The sequence below is a fragment of the Anarrhichthys ocellatus genome, unplaced genomic scaffold, assembly GCF_004355925.1.
Source record: "Anarrhichthys ocellatus isolate YVR2014 unplaced genomic scaffold, GSC_Weel_1.0 scaffold86, whole genome shotgun sequence".
Lineage (NCBI taxonomy): Eukaryota > Metazoa > Chordata > Actinopteri > Perciformes > Anarhichadidae > Anarrhichthys > Anarrhichthys ocellatus.
Window position 1 is genome coordinate 2485744 of NW_022280116.1, and position 19268 is coordinate 2505011.

The 19268-nt window shown below is 41.9% G+C and overlaps 1 protein-coding gene across 1 annotated transcript; it reads left to right on the top strand.

Annotated features, from left to right (window-relative positions):
• Positions 1-737: 737 nt before the first annotated feature.
• Positions 738-19086, top strand: LOC116398605 (glutaminase kidney isoform, mitochondrial-like). The gene is made up of 8 exons (XM_031875066.1): positions 738-1164; positions 8545-8641; positions 8956-9077; positions 9923-10052; positions 11203-11282; positions 12450-12613; positions 13300-13358; positions 18542-19086. The coding sequence occupies exons 1-8, from the start codon at positions 881-883 to the stop codon at positions 18668-18670; spliced, it is 1065 nt and encodes a 354-aa protein (XP_031730926.1). The 5' UTR covers positions 738-880; the 3' UTR covers positions 18671-19086.
• The last annotated feature ends 182 nt before the right edge of the window (positions 19087-19268 follow it).

The following is a 19268-nucleotide window of genomic DNA, read 5'->3' on the forward strand; positions in this document are numbered from 1 at the left end:
ATTATTTTATTTTTTTCAGAAATAAGACATTTTGTGTCTCTTTGCAGTTGTTCTGCCCCTTTTTTTCTCGTCTTTGAGGTCTCTGTATGTCTTTGCAGCTGTTTTACGCGTCTTAGTTGGTCTCTTTGTAGTCTTTGTAGTCTTTTTATGCTACTTTGTGGTCATGTTGAGTCTCTTCTTGGCACCGTCACTGTGAGAATTGGGCACCTGAGCCTGGGGGCCCGTTCAGCAATCCATCCATGGTTATGGTGTTATTATAAGTGTATTACCTGCAGCAACAGACAGGAGCACCAGCACGGGAACAAATACGTGTTCTACTACTGTGGGGGGCAGCAGCAAAACGTATTTTAGAAACCTAAAATAAAGGCCAAATCTTAAAAAAAAAGAAAAAAATCAATATCAGATTAAGTCTTACGCTATATTTAGAATATATTCTCATGGGTAACTGAACTGAAAGTAAAACTATCTATAATATGTTTGTCAACAGAGTCCTGTGGCTTTGAAGATAGCATAGATGAGTTTTACTTTCTGTTTCACAATTATTGGAATTGCAATACATTCCTTTGGTCCCGTGCTGGTACTCCTGCCATGCAAAGAGATTCAACTACCCTACTGCGAAAAAAACAAAACATAACAGGACTTGACAGACACGAAGACACTCCAATCGCAAACTTGAAAGTGCCATTAGCTATCTTTGGTCAATTCCACCAATAGGAGCCACGGGGGCGTGAACGTGCGCCTCTATGTATTTTTGGACGCCGGTGTTTCTGAGTCATCGCACCTCAGTCAGTCAACGTGGTAGCAGACGCAACGGCCGTGTAGTTGCTACCGGATATATTTGGAACCACGACTTTCTCTCCAACAGCCCGACAGGATTGAGATGTTACATTTTAGGTGTTCGACAGTGCTGAAGGAGTTGTTTGAAGCCACCCTCAAGCGTCCTCTGTCCGGCTCCAGACGGAAGCCCTGGTCGCCGATCCGCCACCGCTGCTTCGGCGCCGCCTCCGTTGATGCCAGAGCCGTCTCCACTCCACTGAAGGTCCTCTATGCCGCCGCGCCCCGCGCCGCCTTGTTCCGCTCGTACTGCACGAAAACGGAAGGCGCAGTGGAGCTGGAAGAGCGGCTGAAGAAGGATGGCGTCAGCAGCGAAGAATCCAGCGAGAAGTAGGTTTCAAGCACTTCCCCGGGGAACACATTACTGTGTGGCACACTACGGCCGACGTAGGATGCATGGCGAGTAGTGACGCATGCGGATGTGCGTTACGCTGTCCGCCAGCGGTTACAGACGCAGTTAAAACCGCGTTAAATAGCGCTCAGTAACTAGCCAACATAACATCGTACACTTTAAAATACTATACGGATGTATTGCCTATAGACAAGACAAGCTCACCCAAAACACACGTATGATATACAAGAACACAGCTTACCATCTGCAGCGAGCACACTATGTATGTGACTTGAACACTGGGTGCAGCCTCCGATGGCTCGGTGCCAAGAAGCTTTATAAATACGGCGCCAGCAACTTAACTTAAAGTCAATTAGGATTTATTTATTTCACCTTAACGGGTTTGTATGTGACGTTTGGTTTGCTCCTGTTGGAGACCGCTCGGTGCGGGCAGGTTTCAAAGCGAGGCGGCGGGGGATCCCCGTGACAAGGTCAGAGAAATGTGGAGGATAATAACACCAGCTCGTGGACGAGATACGAGATAGATAATATTTTTTATTTCTCACTTTTTTTAGTTTTTGTAATAATCATTGCTGCGTGAATTTGATTTGTGGCTTTTACAGTGACCTCCCACTCTCCTTCGTGAAGGGATGTGGGTCACAGTTTGAGGGCTGCTCCAGGCTACTGACAATACCCTTCTGTCCCGTCCACAGTAGGCTGATAGAAAGTGGAAAACAAGAAAACCCCATTTAAGTCTGTGTGTGGCTTCAACTGCTTCATGTGACAGTAACACGTAGAACATATATATATACTATTACAATTGTAATGTTTAATTGTCCACAGTTGTAGTGTTTCCAATTAAAATGCATGCCAACCGTGTGTGCATAGTTGCTCTTATCATTCCCTGACTTGTGTCTTTTTTTTATGTCTGGAGAAGCATTGCCACGTCCATATAGGGCTGTAGACATGAAGCCTAAGCCGCCTTGTCTCATAAGGGACTGCTCCTTGTCCAAATTGTGCCATTTGTCCAAGTCTATGCAGTTGTCTCGCTGTTTAACAGTAATTTCAGTCCTAACTGCCTTTGCCATTTGTAATTATAGAATAACGCACTTGTACAAGACTGAAGATAACAACATGAAGCTCAAAGCAGTTTCTAAGTATTGTACAATAACAACTTTTACCTTTCAGAATATATATATCTACAAAATACCAGAACTTTTACCAGATTTGAAGTGATAGTTTGTCTCAATGTAAATACAATATGTCAAGGTATTATATTTATGGAGTTGTAATTGTCACAGTTCAGCTCCACACCCTCCTCACTCTTATTGTCAGTCACTCCCTCCTCATTAGTCTAAACTCCCTTCACCTGTTCACTCACCTGCCTCTGATCAGTAATCAAGCCCCTATATAGACTCCTGCCTCCCAGACACATTTGCCAGATTGTTCTTCGGTTCTATGCCAGACTCTCCAGCACACTCTCACGGACTGATCGCCTGTTACCGATCCTGCCTGGCCCTGTTCTACCCGCCTTGCCTGACTCCCGATAAACCCACCCGCCTTCTGATCCTGATCTTGATTAACTCTGCCTGCCGTATCTGGAAACCCTGCCTGCCCCTGTTTTACCCGCCTTGCCTGACTCTGTTTTACCCGCCTTGCCTGACTCCTGGTAAACCCACCAGCCTTCTGATCCTGACCCTGTTTGAACTCTGCCTGCTATATTTGAAGTTAGCAATAGAAGCCAAAGATCTCTGGAATCCTGTGTTGCATTTGGGTCCATATACAACCCGTTACAGTAATGGTATATACAGAGCTAAAAGGTATAGATCAGATTATTTGAAGTGAGGTTGAGTGAGCTACTTTGACATAATCGGTGTATTACTTACAGTAGATGTCGGGAGCACCAGCCCTGGAGCAAAACAATGTACTGCTGTGGACAGGGGCAGCAACAACACATTATCAGTTTAAGTATACACTATATTTAGAATATTTTCTGATGGGGAACTGAACTGGGAATAAAACGTACACCGGTTTTGGCAACAGTCTTGCAGCGTTGAAGAGAGCACAGGTTCGTTAGCACAGGTTCGTTATCACTCTCAGTATGCTCTCTTCAGTGCTACAAGGACCACAAAAACAGTTGCCAAGAATGCCACAATGTTTCAGTTCAGTGGGAAAGGGACGATAAAGCGGTAAAATGTTCTTGATGGCGCAACCTTAAACTAATATTGGGTTTTTTTTATTTATTTTTTTATTCATTTTTTTTTTTTTTTAAGGTGGGGCCTTTCTTGTTGGTGTCTAAAATACTTTTTTGTTGCTGCCCCCGTCCGCAGTAGTACATTGGTTTGCTCTGTTTGTCTAAACTGGGGGGCGAGCCTTCCACCATCTACTGTAGACAATACACCGACTATAAGTACCTCATACAACCCCACTTCAAGTCACCCGTTTATCCCTTAAGAGTGAGCTGCAATCTCCCATATCGTGACACTACGGTAGAGCATGTTCCCAAAAAAAACCTAGTACTGATTTTAAAGTCAGCCGTCCAGATACACGAGTAAACAAAGCTCTTGATTCAGATTTATAGCGTCAATCCTGTTTTGTTGGCAATTTCAAAATTGCCCCGTTCAATTTTCCTTATGTCGGGCATTAAATGAATACTTATTTCTCACATTCCGTGCAGCCAGCTGGCAGCTGTACAGTGACTCCAGTCCATGTATTCCCCTTCTGCCTGAAGTGGACCGCCTGAATGTGTGCGCACAGAGGCACAGGACGACAGTGTCCATGGAAACTTACCGTACTCAGAGGTCCGTCCTGTGATTCATATTTTATGGGTCAGCAGCACAAAAAAAAGAAGTGTTGATGCACGAGATGGGGATGCCGTGTCGATGAGGCCTCACAAGATAAATCTCAGAAGGAAATGCAGTTTATGCATTGAGAAATCAATCGCGATACAGCGTTTTATTGTTGTTCCCTTCCGAGAGCCTCACAGGCGTGTTGTACAGCATAAGTGTACATCTATTTGTGCGATCAGTTACAGCTTTAGTGGGTTGAGGTGGATTAGATTAAGATATCAAAAACGGAACAGACAAATGACTGTTGTGAAACACATGACAGAGTTTGAAAGTGAAAGACACACTTGGTGTTAAGCTCACACACACACACACACACACACAGACTTAGGGAAGTGTGTTAAGTCACTGATATGACCATGGATATCGCCACACTCTCAGGCCAGATAACTGAATATTCATTTACAGTTAGCTTTTTGATGTTAAGATGACTAGACCCCTGACATGGGGTGAATTGAACACTAAATGCTGTGTGAATACTACAATACTGGCCATCAATACTGCGCTCTAAATCCTCCAGAGCAAAACATACACTTCAAAATCACAGCGCAATCTTTACCTAGTATCCAGGAAACTCTCAAAGTGCTCCGTTTACACCCAATGAGCAGCCATCCAGAGGCAAATGGACTGAGCCATCTGCCTGTAAAGAGGATTTTTAAATGTACCAGTGGAGAGAAACGAGATGTTTTTAGGTTGTATTCACACCCGATTGTTCTGCAGTTTTGGTCATTAAAGCCGCCGTCTCAACCAAGCAGTTTGCTTCATTACACATTAGAACAGTTATAGTCTCTCATATATATATATATATATATATATACCGCCCCAGTAGCGCTTCCAAGCGAGCTGAGTCGATACTAAAAGGCGAAGTTAAAACACTGCAGGCCACTGATTGGTCGGGGAAACCTCACAGATAAACAAAACCTACAAAGCAGGTGAGTCCACAAACAACCAATCCAACAGGCAAAACATCACGAAACGGGTAAATCAGACAAGTGCACAAGGGATATTAACAGGAACATTACAGAATAACTGACACAGGAGAGCACAGGGTTTGAATACACCGGGGAGGTGCAGGTGATTAGACACAGGTGGATTCAATCAGGCACGGGCAGACAATCACAGTGGTGGGAAAACGTACAAAGGCAGGAAGTGAAGTGATCATCAAACCGGAAATACTGAAATGACAAAAATATAGAAACTCAACTAGGGAGGACAGGAGGAGACATGACAAACACAGCCGCTGCATAGGGGGGAAAAAAAGGAGGGAAGACCACAAAGACAGGAAGTGAATCAAACACGGGACACAAGAGGCTGGGAACTTCAAAATATAACCGGAAACAATCTAAACCAAGATATTGACAAGTTTAGTCCAGTGTCTGCTGGTGACAACTGAGAGTTTCCACCATCCACAAGATTATGTGATATGCATACGTGGCACCTGTTAATTCCGCCATCTGCCCCATCTTGTTGCAATAAGCTGTCTGTCGGTATTTATGACCAATGAAGTTCAGTTTCAGCATGTCTATTATAAATAGGCATTTTTGTGTAAGCTCTTGCCGACTTGCCTGTGGCTTCTTTTATTGTTTGTGGGTTTGTTTTCCCGTCAGATTCTGTGGAGCACTGATGTTGCACGAAAGGCCACTAAAACTGCCCAGATGATGGGTTACTAGAGTTAAAGAAGTTACCTAAAATGATTAGAACTAAAGGCCAACAGTGGGTCAGTGTCTGTTTTAGGCCTGGTGGGCAACTTGACCACAGATATGAATGCTGCCATATACTGTAGCACTGATGATACGTAATGACAGCGTGCCTTGGCAGACATTAACACTAAGCATCCGCATGTTGCATTAATGGGATGTCAGTATAAGGCCAGAGGCAAATCTGAACAAACAAGTTTGTGGTTGTTTTTTTTTGTGTTTTTTTCCCCTTTTTGCGACAACGTTCTGAAGGAACAAATTCAGTGTCAGCCTGGGATCCCTCTGCTCTTGATCTGCTGCCAAGTTGATACATTGGCATTGTTTTTGACATTTTGCCTTTAGTGAATGGACAGCAAAGGTTCATGGGTCGCATTCGAACCCTGGCCCCTGCAGTAAGAACTCAACCTTGATATATGAGGCAGGTGAGCTACATGGACGTTACACTTTTTAGAAAAAAAATTGTCCTCAGGCAAGTATGTGAAAAATGCTTCTTGTGCTGTAGTCAGTTATTTACAGACTCAAAGCAAATGTATCATGATCCTTGGTGAAGTGCCACTTAAATTGCCTAAATACTTCCTAATTGGCCCTCAAAGTGCTGCCTTTTGGGTCCTCAAGGCAGAAAATGCATGGGTCTAGAAACACAAACACTCGTCCCCTGCTTAAGAGGGTTTTCTCATTACAACACTCTTAGAATGCGGTTGTATGAAATACGATTGATCCCCCACTCATCCATCATTCTATCCTCAATTCAACTTCCACATAAACATGTCACTGTGAGGCGTATCATCCGATGCACACTGCTTTTGCCGCTCACCTTGTGATAATGCGGTGCACCTGTTGACTGCCGTGTGGAACGCTGTTGTAGTGACAGATGTGCTGGTCAGTAGCACTCCCTTTGAATTAGGCATGCCTGACAGACGGCATTTTTGTCGATCTTGGTCTGTTTGCACATGTTCAGGCGTAGTTACCTTGGCTATATGTGGAGTGTTTACTCTGTGGAGAGCGGAAGATGTACCAAAAGGAGAAGGCAGAGAGGGAGGTGCAGGCTGAATCCTGGCGTATCAAATGCCGATGTGGCTCACGTGACGTGGCCATTGCCCCGTCAGTGTTGAATTAGAAGTATCTGTGCCATGTAAAAGCTTCCGTTTAACAGGGCACCTGTCAGGACAAGTTTGGCTATTTGTGGAAAAAGGTTGCATTGAACGGCATTATGACTTCTTCAATGTGATGCATGGTCTTTAGAAGCAGGATGTTGGAGTGGGACAGCAGACCGTACAGGATCAGTCTGAAGCGCAAATGGAAGAGTCGCTGCTAGTTATCGAGAGAAAAGGACTTTGATTTGATTGGACGAGACCATTTTGAATTCTGGTTCTGCACTGAGTGGAGTTTACCCCACTGCAGTCCACACTGCTGTATCATGACCAGCGTGTGAACCGACCACAATGTTGGCTTTATTAATCCAAGAGCCACTGTGGGCTGGGCAGCGCTGACAACCAGAGAATTCCTGGAATTTAGGCCTGGTCTAACACTGTTCCAGACACTACCGCCCCGTACTGGGGCATTATGTTTGTGTAATCAAACTATTAGAGATACAGGACCACATATAGTCACATGAGTGACTTGAAAAAGCAGTCTAGCTCGCTATGCAGAGGGTTTCTTATGATTTTATAACTACCCCATTTAAGGTTTGATTGTTTGTTTTTCACTATAAAGGATGTTCACTGAAAAGGGTGTCCTGTGATGCAAAAAAAACATTTGCTTCTTTACAAAATGTAAGGTAAAGCAATTTCGGATGATTATTGGGATAATATCGTGTATTGTTATTATTATAGCCAAGAAATGGGGACATTACATTTTCATATCGTCCCATGCCTACCAAGTACCAAAGGAGGTATTTGTTGTCAACTATTGTCCAGATTGAAAGGATTTCCGAAACAAATTGGTGTTGTCCCTAAAACGCTTTGCAGGTCCAAAAGCTGTTAAAGCTGCGTTTCCCAACACACAGTGTTGCGAGCGAATGGACCGTGTAGTGACCATATAATTAACAAATGTATATAAAAGCCAATAGTTTGCATTAGTTATAACCGTACTGATTGAGTGTCTATTAAACAGGTGCTTTTTTTGGTTAAGGAGAGCTTAATGTGCCTCCATCTCTGACATTTTGCCGGTGGACACACCTCTAAAGTGTTGGCTGTTAGTTGAAAGCTGCTTTGAAGCGTTTTGCTCAGGCCGGAGATGAGCATGCAGCCTACGGGACTCCAACTCCCTGCCCCAACAGATCCACACTGACTCTCCTCTCCGTGACATTACAGAGCACAGTAAAAATATGAATGGAAAGTTCTAAAGCTGGCTGGCATTTTTTGAGCAGTGACTACCTTTGATCTGTCTTTATCTCCCGATTTCCAGCCAAACATGGCGTTACCCATCAGGCAGCACTGCCAACAGGAAACATTCAGTAACGTTGTCCCGCACAATGAAGGCTTTGGGCGCTACGTCCCACAAACGGACACGCACGCCTCTGTGGCTAACGCTTCCACTTGGATAGCATGTTTCCAGTATAGCCGCTCGAATCCCTCACTAATGTGATAAGAGTGTATCAACTGCCACAGATAAGCTCTGTTTACACTGGCAAGCCACGTGGGAATGTGGGCTTCATTGTAGCTTGTGATAAAGGGCGATCCTGTTGCATGCCAACCATGCTGTCACTGCAGTGCCACTGTGTTTACCTACATTTACACAACAACAAATGCTTTGCTGCTTACCCCATGTACACCGTTAACGTTGAGTGCTCCGTCTTATACGCGCCTGTGTGTCTTTCCACCACTTTCCAACCTAGGAGAAGAAATGCAAGCATTCTGCCCAGTTTGGAGGACTTGCTCTTCCACACAGTCGCAGATGGTCAAGAGACGATTCCTGCCCATAAATTTCTCACAGTAAGTGCTTCAAGTTCAGTTCAGCGTGATGGTTGGGGCTAATGTCACAGCATTGATAAGTACATTAACACCAGATTGTCTCCTCACTTTTAATTGATTCTTTTGCATTGGCCCTGTTCAGACCTGGCATCACATGTGGACAGCGACGGTGACATGAGATATACAGCTGCAGTAGTATAGCTTACAGGCCTGTATGTATGTATGTATGTATGTATGTATTGCTGTTGCTGTCACCCAAGGTGCATGTTAATGCCATGTCTAAACAGGGCCATTGTTTCTATTCAGAGGTGTTTCTAAATACTCTTCAATTCTAGGCGCTTAAAGCCACGGGGCTTCGCTCTGGAGATCCCAGACTGAAGGAATGCATGGACACCCTCAAAGAAACTCTAAGGAACACATCAGATGGCGTTACGCTGGACAGGCACCTATTCAAGAAGTAAGGCGTGGCGTGTCTGTACACCATAGTGGCACTTTGTTTTTTTGTTTTTTACGATGTTTCCAAGAACCGTTTAGTCTCTTCAGCCTCAAAAAACATTTTGATGACAGTATTTATTATCAGCAAATTCATTGAAAAATGGCATCCATTAAATTCTGAGAAATGCACTTTCATTGCAATATATTCTATATGTAGATCTTTCTTTTCCTGAACACAGTAAGAATGATATCAATAGATGTGACGTAAGGTCATGTAACTATAAAGTGCCCAAAGATGTGTTTTTTCCGTTATCATTACATTACATACTTGGTCAAAGGAAACTCCAGATTGCGCTCATTTGAAAATCCCCAACCTCCCTCCTTTCTTCCAAATACTAGTAGAAGTCAATAGATTTCTGTCTACCGGATGATGAGCTTTAATTTACTTTCACTTCTTCTAGTGTGTGTTGTGGTCACAAACTGAGAAAACCACAACACATTAAGGCTTAAGGAGAAGTTTGTCCTCAGACTCATTTGTCCACAGAGGCGCGCTCCACTTTTCTTAATTCTTTTGACCCTAGCAGTAACCTAAAACGTGAGCATCAACATGTTCCCGAAACCCTCGGAGAACGTGGTTTTGGTCATTGACACAACATGAGTAGCTATATGGATTCATGTTGGACAACACTATATGGATAAAAAGCAGCTGATCAATATGTAATGGTGAAGCCTCTTCATCAGCCACTTTTATGAACATTCACAGAAGTTTGTCACACTTCACGGTTGTCCAAACTTGGTTGACAAACTTTTCCTCCAGTTGCATGCAGTCACAGTGTTTTAGCATGCTGTCTGTGGTTTATTCATCAGGTGTGTCCAGAGCAACATTGTCCTGCTCACTCAGGCCTTCCGCAAGAAGTTCGTCATCCCAGACTTCCAGTCCTTCACCTCCCATATTGATGAGCTGTATGAGAGTGCCAAAAAGCTCTCTGGAGGACAGGTGTGTCCTTAGATCCATGACTCTTTTCTTTTTCTTTTTGCTTCTCCCAGTGCATCATCATGAATCATTTAGCCTGCACAGATTCATCACCATCACTCTGTTTTAACAGTCTGGTTTCAGTCTGCAATCAGCTGGTATCAATGGTGTACATCAGTCCTTGATTACAGATCCAGCAGCACCCTGATCTGATTGAAAACCACCGTATTGCCATCTTACACCTAAAGGAAAAATCCGACCCAGAATATGTATTAAAAAAAAGATCGTAGTGGTTTTCCCCCAGCAGCCGTGAGCGAGCTGCCTTTTTCACACGTTGGTGCAAGAGTCTCTTTGGCAGCCAGTTTCTGTGTGTTGAGTGAAGTCATTTTAGATTTTAGCTACCAGAATGTTCACACATTTAAAGACAGGAGAGCAGCAGACATAAGTAAAGAGGGCTGATTCTCAAATTGTATGAACCTCCCACAGTGAAACTCGCAGCTCTCAGTTGAAAAGTATCCGGTACATGGGATTCCTGCTCCCAAGGCCAACAGAAGTGTCTGTATTTGCAGAAACAGAGAACTTTTTCACGGTAGACATTTTGAGGCTAGCGGCAGGTCCTGAGTCTATTAACTCCAACGGGAGAAGTTAGGGTGAATACAGCACATGACAATGTTTTTCACTGCAGAGTCTCCAAAGTAAATATTGGACCCACTTTTCACAAGCCACATATCTTCCAAACATTCTGACATGAAGTGGCCTTTTTCCAGACAGACAAATCAGGACCTTCCTCTTTCTCAGCAACATATGCTGAACTGTGCATCACAGCCAATGAGAACAACATCTTTCACAAAATCATTGTTTTAAAATATCAAAAACAGTAGCTTAGTGTGGATGTACTGAAGCATAGAAACACAATATATGAGAAAATTGAAATATATGGGAAATTACTTGCTGTACTTTTAGTTGAAGGAGATAGAAGGCACAAAGTAACTTCCCTTTGACAGGGTATGTGAGGGTGAATTTTTCATCTCCGGTCAACAGATGAGGAAGTTGTTATTTTGCGTTGCCAGTGGTGTTCGCTTTCCATTGAAACCTGAGCCTCAGCAGACGTCAGCTGTGTAATGTGAACCGCTGCTGCGCCGGCAATCTTTCAGCTGCCTTGCCTCTCTTTCAGGTTGCCGACTATATTCCTCAGCTTGCCAAGTTCAGCCCGGACCTGTGGGCCGTCTCCCTGTGCACAGTCGACGGACAGAGGTGAGACACCAGAAGTATTACAGCGGCAATGTGATGTTTTTTAAATGTTTGTGTGACATTTCTCAGTTACCATTACAATGGCAGCTCTGTGCTGTGGTCATTCCTGTGTGGGATCACTGAGACCCTGTAGGTTACATAATTGCCTCCAGTGGTGTCAGTGAGGAATGCTAACAAGTTGTGATTTAGAGAAACTATTCATAATGTGTATTAGTAAAACATTCCGTTTCTAACTGTCTAATAAAATCTCTCTTTAGTTTGTAAAACATGTTTTAACCTGAAGGGCCACATGATGATGAGACACAATATTTGACTCAAAATATTGATTTAAAAATGCTTTTTTTCTTTTCTTCTGCTCGCTGTGTACGGAGATCAGAGCTGAGCCTGAGCAAGGGCGTGTGATTCATACCAGCGGTCTGCTGTACAGAAATAACACACCCTAGAATTGGCTAATCAGAATCAAGTATTCATTAAAGGCATGTAACAATGCTTAATAAATGTTTCAGACAAGCGTCAATCAAACTTTATGGTTTGATTTATTGCAGGGCGTTGCATTATAATATACAGGTGCTTGGCCTCATATTTCCCAGTAAAGACGAAACTAACAGATAAATTCCAACGTATGAGGTAGTATAATGATGTCCGCAGGTGTTTTGATCAGCTTGTTCTCTGATAGACTCTTGTAAATCGACCAAGGAGTGTATACATTAATTATGTTTGTGTAAGAGAGGATGTCATAAAGATAACATGGTACTGAACTGATTGTGTTATCACGCTGGAACGCTCCGTCACTGAAGTTTATGGATTTCCACCAACACCAACATTATTCTATGAAATTGTATCTTCTTCATAAGTATTTACTTTATAATGTTTTTCATTCTGAATACGTTGTTTCTCATCACTGAAATTTTATTACAAATAAAAGATTTACCTTTATTTAGACGGGATGGTCCCATTGAGATTTAAAAGCTGTTTTCCAAGAGGCTTCTGGCCAAAATAGCAGCATGAAGGATTTGCATATAAACACCAACAGTAAACGGTTTAAAACTTAAAACAACAGCAAATGACATCAATGAGTTGGCAGTGTCATTCTTGTACCAGGACAGGTACAGTCAGTGTTCAAATAGTCCTTGATCCTTAATGTTGATTGGCATCTGTTGTCTTCCGTAGGCACACAGTCGGAGACACCAAGGTCCCCTTCTGTCTGCAGTCCTGTGTCAAGCCTCTGAAGTACGCCGTCGCTATTCACGACCACAGCACAGAGTACGTGCACAGTTTCATTGGGAAGGAGCCCAGTGGCCTGCGCTTCAATAAGCTCTTCCTGAATGACGATGGTGAGCGTTTAGTTTTCTCCTTCCATCTGTTTATTGCATATTCTTCCGTCTGTGAGCTTATCTTCTGTCCGCGCACACTTATCAGCCCACACACACACACACACACACACACTATCGTTTCTCCTCAAAATGTTGCGGTGTTGAGTGCTACTGCACTCTGCTTTACTTCTGTTGCCAAACTCTGTGCGCACACTTACTGACGTCATCGTTGTTTACAAACTGCAAAATGGGTCAACAAGAACTGGAATAATTTGTTTTTAATGTGTTGAAATGCATTCAATACTCTTCTTCAACAGGATTCGTATTGTAGTCACCGTTGTCAAACGGTCAGTTTTGCAGGTGTGTGGCACAAAGCTCGGTTTAGTTCCTAACACAACAGCAGACACTAAGTGAGGACAAATATGCCAAAACACTTTGTCACCTGCCATGTTATGTACGTGCCAAAACCTACAAACATATCAACACAAACACTTGGTTATGTGCCATGTCAAACAAAACTATAGATTAAATAAGTCCTGCTGCTATTTCATATGTACTTTTCTTAAAGTAGTTGTTTTTTATCTGTTGTATCTTGAGTCAATGTGTGCTCTACATGTACAATATTTGATTGTCATTGTTTGACCGGTCTATATACACAGCTCTCAGTTCCTCTACAGCACTCTAACGGAGGTCTTGTTGTTTTGCAGATAAGCCCCACAACCCCATGGTTAATGCTGGCGCTATTGTTTGTACTTCACTGATTAAGGTAAAAGCAATAACACTTCTCCCTCTCCGTTCTTCATGTGTGTTTTTATGTCCAGTCTGTTCGTCATTTCCACTGAAACCGTAGCGATATAATTCCTGTATGGTGGGTATTATTGAGCTGCTTTATCGAGTAAATAAAATCAAGCTTAACATAATTATTGGCAGCAGATACAATTTGACTTTTTAACAGTGGCCCAATTAACCTACATTTGTTTGAACACAATGAAACCCACTCACAGTAATGCAGTGTTTTGCCAATTTAACACCATGTCCACGCTTGTCAGACCTTTTCTTTTTTTTTAGTTATTATGTGGTGGTATTGTTACTTACTCAGTAGACTATAGACTTCCCAGTGTGTGCAGATATTTATGACTCTTGACTCAGCTGGGATCATTTCTAGGTCACTACGTTAAGTCCACTGACGTGTCTTATTGTGGTGATTAAGACTTGTGCTAATCCTTCCTGAAGGCACTTAGCGAGCCCCAGAAAACTCACACACACTGTTACTGGCCCTGCTGAAAATAACCTGGATGGAGAGCTAGTCAAATGCAGCTGCACGCAAACCTGCACCCAGTCTGCGATAAGACCTCACCTGCCACAGCTCCTCCCATTTTGTGACCAAAGTCTGGTGTTACACTGTTTGAGTGTCTCCTGGGTAACTCGGCGTGAAGACAGATTGACAGAGAGTTAGGAAATGAAACGTCCATCAAATCAAACAAGCTGCTGTTGTTCTAAGTATCTTCAGCATTATATAAAGGACCCTACAGAGGAATACAATGATTTTCTTTCTATTGGTGGTTGTGACTGCGATCGCCCTCTGGACCAAGTTCAAAAACAGTATTTGTCACATAGACACAAAAACAATAGGGTCCGGATTGAAAAATATTGGAAGTTACCCTTTAAATACCAGCCTAGTCCATTCGGTTTGATTATTTACCTCCTTACAGCTGTTAATGTTCTCAGGTTTGATGTTTAACTCGTCAACCTAACCAGCCTCTCTTTGAATAGTTAGTGCTAGCAGTGAATAATTAAGAATAATTGTCTCATGGACACACACTCGTACATGAGTTGTGTATAAATATCTTCTTACGGATGCAAGAGTCAATCAAAGATGTTTGATGTTTCTTTTTGCTGTGTTGAACTGTACATTCTTTTTTTTCTTTTTTTTTTTACACATTCCCTGTTAATTGCTTCAAAACTCTCAACGCCAAGGACATGTATTTGACTGTAGCGTTTTCTGGAGATGACCTGATGTTATGTCAAGCTTTTGTCCAAAGTACTTTAAACTGAATTTGTAATCATTATTGATTTTTTTAAGAAACGATGTGCTACCAAAGCTTGGAGATGGGATTACTATTATTAAGTTGTTTTGGGGGGGGGAGGAAGCAATCTAGAGAGGGAATTTAATGAAATCCTTCACAGAGTAATTAAACTGTAGATGATGCCAAAATCATCCACTATGTTTGACAAAGCATGCTGAAGCATGTGGCCTGTTTGATCTTGATCTGATTTTGGACCTCTAATACTCTCAGGGTCTGGGACCTGTGTGTTTTCAGTGTCCATGTTGTTAAAATCACATTGCTTTTTTTTTTTTTTTTTTTTTTCACCTGTGATTGTTGAGCATTATCACCATGCAAACATAACCCTAGTCAACTTAAATATAGTTAGCCTAATATTCTGTCTGTTGACAGGGAAATCCTTCAGACACATTGGCATTTATTTGCAATTTTAGCCTTTTGAGATTAAATATTGTGCTGTTGTTTTTCCACAACAGCAAACCAACATGCAGCCACTTGAACTGGGGTCGATGATGGTAGATTTAAATAAGTGGAACAAGTGGTTTTACTCTCTTAATCCCAATAACTGCAATTTCTCTATAGTATACAACAGACAACAGGTGCTGTCATTGAGACGCATATTTCAGTTTTTGTTGCTGTTGTCACACAACTGCTCAACTTAAACAGGTTTGAAGTCACAAAATACTAAGTCCCGGATTTATAGTTGTTTAGCCAGTTAGCATTCTGTCACCTCGTACAAAGTGTGTTCAATGGTTTACTGCAATACACACAAGTGACCACAGACAGCAGTGGGAAAGTTTACTTTTGGTTGTAGTTTAACAGTTCTTAATAAATTAACGATAAGACTACACTCCTTAATTTTGTATCAGCAAATCGCTATCTGTAATGTCAAAGGGTTTGGTTTTAGTGAAAAACGCACAAGGGATTATCACCCATCTCTGCAGCTTCCCACATTTGTAGTTTTTTTTTTGACATTGTTTTGGTTAAATGGCTTGCAGCTCTACTGTTTTGATCACTTTCTCAGCTCTCATTAATGTTGCTTTCCGCCGCGTCAGGAAAAGGTGTTCAGCAAACAACTGTACATTGTATTCCTTGGTAACAAACAGCAGACGGATAACGTTAGCAACTAGCTGGTGAAAGGGTGGAGCATTAAGCAGCTAAAGAGCCAGACATTTCCCTCTGGAGTTGATAGAGAGCCAAAACCAGAGCTAAACAAAGAGTGGAAAATTAAGCTTACATTCCTCGGGTGGTCAGAAATATGAACCTACATTAATGCTAATGTAACTTTGCCCCATTTGTGTGTTTGGTTACACATTCGACCAAGTGGCAAAAATGGCCGCTTTTAAGTACGAAGCTGGAGTCCGGACATGCTTAGCTAGCTTAGCAAAAAGACTGAAAACAGGGGGACGCCAGCTAACCTGCTGGTCGGTGAGCACATGTTATGGTTTTGGTCTCGACACGGGCACAATGATACCAAACCTGACGCACTTACAATCAGACTTGTTTTTGAAACCAGAGGTGTCGCCCCTTGCTGGCCATTAGAAAGATTGCAAGTTTGGTTGGCTTCACTTTTCAGAGCTGGAGGTTGCCACCTGAATGAGACTGAGAGAAATGTTCTTCTTGCACACGGCCTAACAGACACTCCATTGGCTCCATTAGTCTGTTTATAAACAGACATTATGTTAATAACGCTGTCATGTTGCTTATTACTGATGCAATAAAAGTGATAATGGATTTAGCGCTGTGACGCCATCTTCTCAGGTTGCTGATGTAGGCTACTTTTTGAATTTGCCAGACCAGGTCGTAACGACAAATGTCTCTGGTTTGTCAAAATCAATCCGGTTTCAGCTCGTACACCGGACCAGACTGGCAAAACCAAAACCTCTCCTTCCATCACATCACTCCCTCTAAAGAAATTGCAAGGTGCGCAATACAATGTCTTAATTAGTGCCTTGGCTTTAGCATGCCTAGGTGTGTTTTTGAACTTGGCATAGAGCTAAGCTTGCCGCTTCACCCTGCTTCAGTCCTTATGCCAAACTAGCTAAACACGCTCTTGATCTTTTCATCTCACTCTCTGAAGGAAAGCGTATAAAATGTTGAACTACTTCTTAAACATTGCTGGCAGTGGTGCGAGTAGATCTTTACTGCGCTAAGATGAAGCAGAAGAACATCCACTGTATTTTTTAAAATAATTTATTACCAGAAATCTACTTGTTTTATTCTTTGAAATGCCACATCCAGTAAGCTCCCCCTTACGTAGGCAACTCAGGAGCACTTACGGTAGCTGAGCTCCTGTACTTACAATAGTCAAATCAAACGGGTTTCCACCAGTTCCTCTTTGATTTACAATATCGTGTGACGGGGCTTCTCCTCCATCCTGTCATAACCTGTTCAACTGCCTTCTAGACGAAGACAACATCACATTTGACGAGACAATCATGTGTGTCCGTGTCCACATCCGCTCACCATTGTCATCAGTGTCTCAATGTGTTGTTTTTTTCATTTTTTCTATACTGAAGTGCAAATGTCAAGCCGTTGATCATGTCGCCCAGTTTGCTTTAACCCCGGTGGGAAAACTATGGGATGGTTGCCGTGGCAGAATGCCCCAAACTGTTGTTACATGGTGCTTGAAGGCTACATGTTGTTGCTGTTTTTGTATGTTGTTGCATATTTTCCAGACTTAGGAACTGTGGGAAATAATGACTGCTGCTGCAGGTCAAATGACGTTGGTAATTTTTTCTTCCTTTTCCATATCTATCTCCTCGCATTCTCCCAATCCCCTGACCCCCCCCCCCCTCTCTTCTCTCTTTCTCCCTCAATCAGCTGTGTAGAAACCCCATTTAGTGACTCTTTAACACCTCCATCCGTGTCAATAACTTTTTTTTTACTGCACAGTAAAGTGTAGAATTTTTAAAAACGTGCTGTCAGTCACACATGAAGCATTTGCATTTTTAAATGTAAAGTTAATCTTGTCACACCATCCACATCATAAATTGTTCAGTATTTTTATTATTGGCAACTAATGCTATAGTATAGTATGTGCATGCGAATGTCTATATCTATATATATATATATATCTATATCTCTATCTCTATCTATATATATCTATATCTCTATCTATCTAGATATAGATATAATTAATTTTTTTTTTTTTTGTTGCTGTGTTTTCTTTGGTGTAATAGTTAGCATCAATGAGCATGCAAAATGTACACTGAGCTACAGTACAAGCTGTGGATATATTCCTCAGAGGAAGACCATTCCTCCCTTTGTTCCCTTCCCTCTGTTTTGGCTGACAGGCTCTTTGCACATGACACATGTTGACCTACAGTAGACACACATCCTCAAACACACCTGCATTATGGTAACCCATAATACAAACATGCGTTCATACACCCATGTGTATTTTATGTAAAAACATACACGCAGTCGGAGCTGCTTCAGATTTTGAAAAATTGTCTTTTTTTTTTTTTTTTTTTAACACTTCAGACTTGAAATAATAATTTTAATTAAAATAATCATTTTGGAATCGGTGCGATGGCATAGTGAGACATGTCTTTTTCTTTAACTGGCTAAGCTCTGGTAATGCACATGTCTACTAAAGTACTCCCTTTCAACTCAAAAAGACCTCCTTCTTTGTAACCTATTTGCAAGCTAATCTTATTAATATTTTGTATCTACCTGTTTAATTCTTGGCAAGTAACAAGCTCATGTGATTTTTACATTTTGTTTGTAATAAAAATCTATTCATGTCTTTTCTAATTCCGTAGTTTGAATTTGTCAGCATTATCATCTTAGTATAATCTTTTTCTGATGTTGTGCTTGTCCTCTGCTACATCCTTTGCTGGATGAACTGTACTGACTGCTTATTCACTTGTTCTCCCCTCAGCAAGGTGCAAGCAACGCTGAACGATTTGACTATGTAAGTATTAGAGGTCAGACCTGGTCAATCATTGAAGTCAGAAGTAGTCTGTTAACTTTCATGATCTTTGTGAAGAGTCCATGTCTAGATGACTAGGCACTGTCTTTATTACTTAGTTGTATTGTTTATTTGATTTATCTCTTTAGAGATTCTAATCAAGTTAATTAGCTGTGACCAATTTCTTACTACACAGGGATTCTAAGAAGTGTTTGAGTGTTAATGTGTTTGCACCAGAAAAGTGACCCAATAGTATACTCAAAAGAAAAGAACAAGCTCTAATAAACCACTACCTGCTCACCACCAAACAGCAGACAGACAAAGTGTCTAGCTGGTGGACATAGTGGAGCATTTAGCAGCTAAAGAGCCAGATATTTCCCTCAGGAATTGGCGGAGACCCAAAACAGACCTAAGAGAGTGAATACTAAGCCAACATTCCTCAGGTGGCCAGAAACACAACTCCAAATACTTGTTGTTCTGTAACTGCTGAATGTGTAAATAAGAAACTGTAAACAAGTTTGCCATATCAACTTAAAAGATGATGTGTTAGTGTTCCCCCTTTTTTCTCCTTGGCCAAAAAAAAATCAGTATATGTTTATGTTGAGATCGCTCGAGGAAGATCCCTGAAGAATGAAACTACTAAAAGCTAAATCTGGATACTGTGACACTGGTGTGTGTATATGTATATGTATGTATG

Bases quoted from the DNA above. Each gene is read 5' to 3' on its own strand.
- LOC116398605 (XM_031875066.1), top strand. From the start codon at position 881: ATGTTACATTTTAGGTGTTCGACAGTGCTGAAGGAGTTGTTTGAAGCC. The intron at 12,614-13,299 runs GTGAGCGTTTAG...GTTGTTTTGCAG, and splicing joins GCTCTTCCTGAATGACGATG to ATAAGCCCCACAACCCCATG. The intron at 13,359-18,541 runs GTAAAAGCAATA...TTCTCCCCTCAG, and splicing joins TTTGTACTTCACTGATTAAG to CAAGGTGCAAGCAACGCTGA.